Source organism: Aethalodelphis obliquidens, unplaced genomic scaffold (genome assembly GCF_003676395.1).
Source record: "Aethalodelphis obliquidens isolate GAN/ISIS:26980383/991018 unplaced genomic scaffold, ASM367639v1 scaffold2096, whole genome shotgun sequence".
NCBI classification, from domain to species: Eukaryota; Metazoa; Chordata; class Mammalia; order Artiodactyla; family Delphinidae; genus Aethalodelphis; species Aethalodelphis obliquidens.
Window position 1 is genome coordinate 1 of NW_020840003.1, and position 4,165 is coordinate 4,165.

The following is a 4,165-nucleotide window of genomic DNA, read 5'->3' on the forward strand; positions in this document are numbered from 1 at the left end:
GAAGGTCAACATTTCCTGCAACAGCACACTCCTCCTTAGCCCACTGTCAAAACAAGGTGGGCAGTGGTGGGGGGGGCACTGGCATCTAGAGGGTAGAGGCCATCGATGTTGCTAAATATCCTCTAATGCACATGGCAGCCCTCCACAACACAGCATTATCTTGCCCAAAGGTCAAGAGGGCAGGGGTGAGAAAACCCGGGGTTGAGCAGTGAAATGGAATGATCATGAAAAGGACTAGAATGTGCTGTAATACGCGAAAAGAAGAAAAGAAAAAGGGATTCATATCAAGATAGATAAATAGGCACACATGATTTTCGGAAGAATGCATGAAAAAATGAAGGAGACACAAAGACGGGTGAGAGAGAAAATTATTTTTCACCTTTTGATGAACAAAGTTTTGTTTGAATTTTTTGCCATATGCACAGAGTACTTTTTAAAAGACTCAATTCAATTTATTAATGCTCTATTCAGAACATGTTTTTAGAATTTTGGCATCCATATTCTTAAGTGAAAGTGGTCTTTCACGTTTTGCTTTCTTGTAGTATCTTCCTTGAATTTAAGTTAACTGGCATCATAACATGTACTGGATTCCTTTTCACCTTTTAACAGCCTGGAAAAGTTGAACACAGAAATTATCTGCTCTTTAAAATTTTGTGAAAGCAGCAATTAGTCCAGGATTTGGAAGAGCAAATTTAAAGTGTGAACACCTTTGATTCAAAAATCCTACTTCCAGGTGTATTCTCCATAAATACCTGTACTAATGGGCCAAGAGATACATAGAAAGTTGTTCCTGAGGCACTGTATATAATAGAAAAAGAAAATTAAAAATCTAAGTGTCCATTTGTAGAGAAATAGTTAAATGATACTTCTATACCACGAAATAGGAACTGAAATAATCTTTATGTACTGATGAGGAACAAAACCCAGAATATAATCAGGTGGGAAAAGCAAGATGGGTATGGGAGTGTGATGGCACTTGTGCAAAAACACATGTTACATATATGTCTATTTTTAGTTAAATTGATGTAAATGCATCTACAGCACCTTATCACCAAATTGTTAACAGTGGGCATCTGCGAGGAAGATGTGGTACTGGGGAGAGAAGAAGTAGGGATCTTTTGGATACTGTTTTTATGCATATTGGAACATGAGACATGGATTTACTTTCATTATTTCAAACATAATGAAAAAGCAAAAAGTGAACTGAAAGTGAAGAAAGAGAAAAAGCAAGATGAGTCTATGTATTTAAACAATCTTCTCTGAGAAGGAAAAGAAAAAAAAGAAGAGCAGTCCCAAGAGTAAGAAGTAGATTTGAAAAGTCTTTTCCTTTCTATCTTGTTCCTTTTTTTTTTCTCTTTTTTTTTGGTGGGGAGGGGAAGGATTGGAGAATCTGAGGTGGATGACAGGTTGAACAGAAAACAGCCAGAGCTAAGAGGACTAATAGATTTTTCAAGGCTGCAATGTAATTTCCTAATTGCTGCCTCAAATTCACTGGAAACAAAGTAGGGGGTAAATTAGGAACTCACCTGGGACACGGCCATCTGGCTCTGCCCTGACAAAGGATGGAGATCTAGGAAGGCAGAATTAGGAGGGTCGAGATCAGTGCATACAGCCATGAGACCACCATCACCAGCTTAATAACAATCACTCTTGCCCCACAGCGGGGATGATCTGGACACGTGGCCTGGTAGCTCCAGCCTGTTCCCCTGGGACACGGCTAAGATCCTGTGGGTTTTCCACATCAATTTATTTTCTCTTCCTGGACAGATTTATGACTTGTGTTTAAAGACATCTCCTCGGAAGCCATTAACAACCTGACATCTCCTTTCTCTCAGGAATTCTATGCCTGGAAATTTATCGTAAAAAGGCAATCATAAATAAGCACAGGCTACAAGGATGTTAACTGTAGGTGTTTCCACCATTCAACAATTTGGAAGCAACTAAACCTCCAGCAAAGGGGACTCAGATCAAAAATTAGACACACAACATGGGAAATACCACATGGGCTTTAAAAATGCAATGCAATCCTGTTCTCATTTCTTAACGTATTTAAAAGTAGGTTACCAGAAAGCAAGTGTAGTGCGATCCCCTTTGTTAAGCAATATGTATTTATTGAGGAAGAGCAGTCCAGAAGAGCATTTATGAAAACGTTGACACTGCTTACATTCCAGTGGTAACTCCACCTTTCCTCTTTTATTTACTTGCATTTTTTCATTTTTCACAATATCATTTACTAGTAAAATAGAAAGGAGAAATTATTACAAATCACCTATTATCACACTAAGCCCTGGAGGTGATAGACCCTGAGCAAAGTCTGGAGGACAGGGACAGCTTGCTGTGGTTTGGAGGAAGGAGACAAACCAGAGCTGAGCACAGGACAGAAGGGAGGGGCGAGGAGGGAGGAGAGGCGGGGGTAGAGGGAGGTTAACGGCCAGGCATTGGTCACTTCCACATGGAGCTGGAAACCACTGACCTTGCGCCAGGCTCCTTCGGCCCTTCAGTGGGCCACCGCCACCCTGTTCCCGCCCCAATACTTCCTTATTTCCCATTATGTCCATTTGATCGCCATGCTCTCCCTTATTTGGCGGTGTTCAAAACACCGTTTCAGCAAGGAGCTTTTGTTAACCATTGCTACTGTAGCAATCCCTGCCTTAGGATCAGGACAACAGGGCTCAGCAAGATGCAGCTTAATGAGTCACTTCCCAGACCCAGTTACTAGCATCAAAATGAGAGGCAGCAGAGCTAGGTGATGGCCTACCTAGAGACCACGCTGAAAGGCCACAGACACACAGAAACCAAAGACACCTCTTTGGTCATCTAGTCAGGGTAGAGGAGATTCAACAGAAAAGGAAAGAAGCAGCTCTATCCAGAACATGCCATCGTGCGAGTAATATGCTCTGAAGTTTATTTTTTTAATACATAAAGATAACACAAAAGACAAAATAATTGAGTGGGCGGGAAGTATTGACAAGAGGAGGAATCTAACAACAGGCGGAAAAATTCAGATTTGGAAGAACCTCAGAGAAATAAGAAAACAGAAACCTGTGTGAAGTGGACACTGTTTAACCACAAAGTGAGGGCAGACAAGGGCATGGTGGTACTTGGCCTGGTGGAGCTGAAGGTCACTAGCAAAGCTTTTTTGTCCATCCCAACTCCAGTAAACCAGGTAGGATAATTTCCCTGAGGTTAAAGACTCTGCGTTCCAGACTTCGAGGGCCCACAGTATGCCAAGTAAAGAGGAAACATCACCCTTCCATCTGCTTGTCTTCTGATGAACACACAAATGCCCAAGAGATGGGGAAAGTCCCAACAGCTTCCAGAAAGGAGAGGGAGGAGGAAGGAGACAAGGCTGGGCACGTCTCCCTAGCCACCCAGATGCTGGAAGGTGGAGACGGGATCTACAGAACAGCAGTGGCTGCCTCTGTCTGAACCCCAAGAACAAGGGGCTGCAGAGGGGCAGCAGGTGGGGCATCGTGTGGATATCACAGCAGCTCGTTCCATCAGACCCGAATTGTGTCCCCAAGTCTGGGGTTTCTGAGAAGAACTCCTGGGCGCGCCCCCGAGGCCAAGCTCTCCCTGACCCACCAGGTCCCCTTGCCCTGGCCCAACTGGCCCGGCACGGGCTCACCTGGACACCTCCGTGTTGGGCTTTCTCCAGCTGCCATCCTGGCCTCCTCTTCTCCTTGTCCCAACCTGAAGATCCTACCTGGTTGGGCCACGAGGAATCCTGTTAAGGGGAAATGACAGAGGACTTTCTAATTGACACATGAGGCATTCCGGAACCGAGGCCCATCCTTGCAGGGCAGAGATGGTCTGGCCTCGGTGACTGCCCCGTGAGCCCAGCTAGTGGGCCCTCAGTGCAGACCATCCACAGAGAAGGTGAGAGCACAGACATCCCGTGCAGGGTGCAAACGCCATTATGGATTCTTGACCCTGAGCCTGAGGCCCGATTCATTCAGGGCCCAGACGCCCCTGAGCTGCAGCAGCCGACAGACAGGGAGCCCCGGGGGTGCGTTCCAGTCACCCTGTGAAGGGTCCCTCACCCACGGAGACAAGGTGGCTGTAGTTCTCCAGCATGACATCCTTGCAGAGGTTCTTCTGAGTGGCGTCCAGCTGCTGCCACTCCTCCAGGGTGAAGTCCACAAACACATCCCTGAAGGTCAAC

At 45.4% G+C, this 4,165-nt stretch overlaps 1 protein-coding gene across 1 annotated transcript; it reads right to left on the reverse strand.

Annotated features, from left to right (window-relative positions):
- LOC113617157 (zinc finger protein 25-like) lies at positions 1-4,159 on the reverse strand. Its single transcript, XM_027100429.1, has 5 exons — positions 4,044-4,159; positions 3,629-3,727; positions 2,065-2,233; positions 1,527-1,846; positions 1-43 (listed from the first exon to the last, which is right to left on the reverse strand). Exons 1-4 carry the CDS (start codon positions 4,075-4,077, stop codon positions 1,807-1,809), a joined length of 342 nt encoding a protein of 113 aa, XP_026956230.1. The 5' UTR covers positions 4,078-4,159; the 3' UTR covers positions 1-43; positions 1,527-1,806.
- Between the last annotated feature and the right edge of the window lie 6 nt (positions 4,160-4,165).

Bases quoted from the DNA above. Each gene is read 5' to 3' on its own strand.
- LOC113617157 (XM_027100429.1), bottom strand. From the start codon at position 4,077: ATGCTGGAGAACTACAGCCACCTTGTCTCCGTGG. The intron at 2,234-3,628 runs GTGAGCCCGTGC...CTATTTTACTAG, and splicing joins CCCAACACGGAGGTGTCCAG to TAAATGATATTGTGAAAAAT. The intron at 1,847-2,064 runs GTAACCTACTTT...ATAAATTTCCAG, and splicing joins CGCACTACACTTGCTTTCTG to GCATAGAATTCCTGAGAGAA.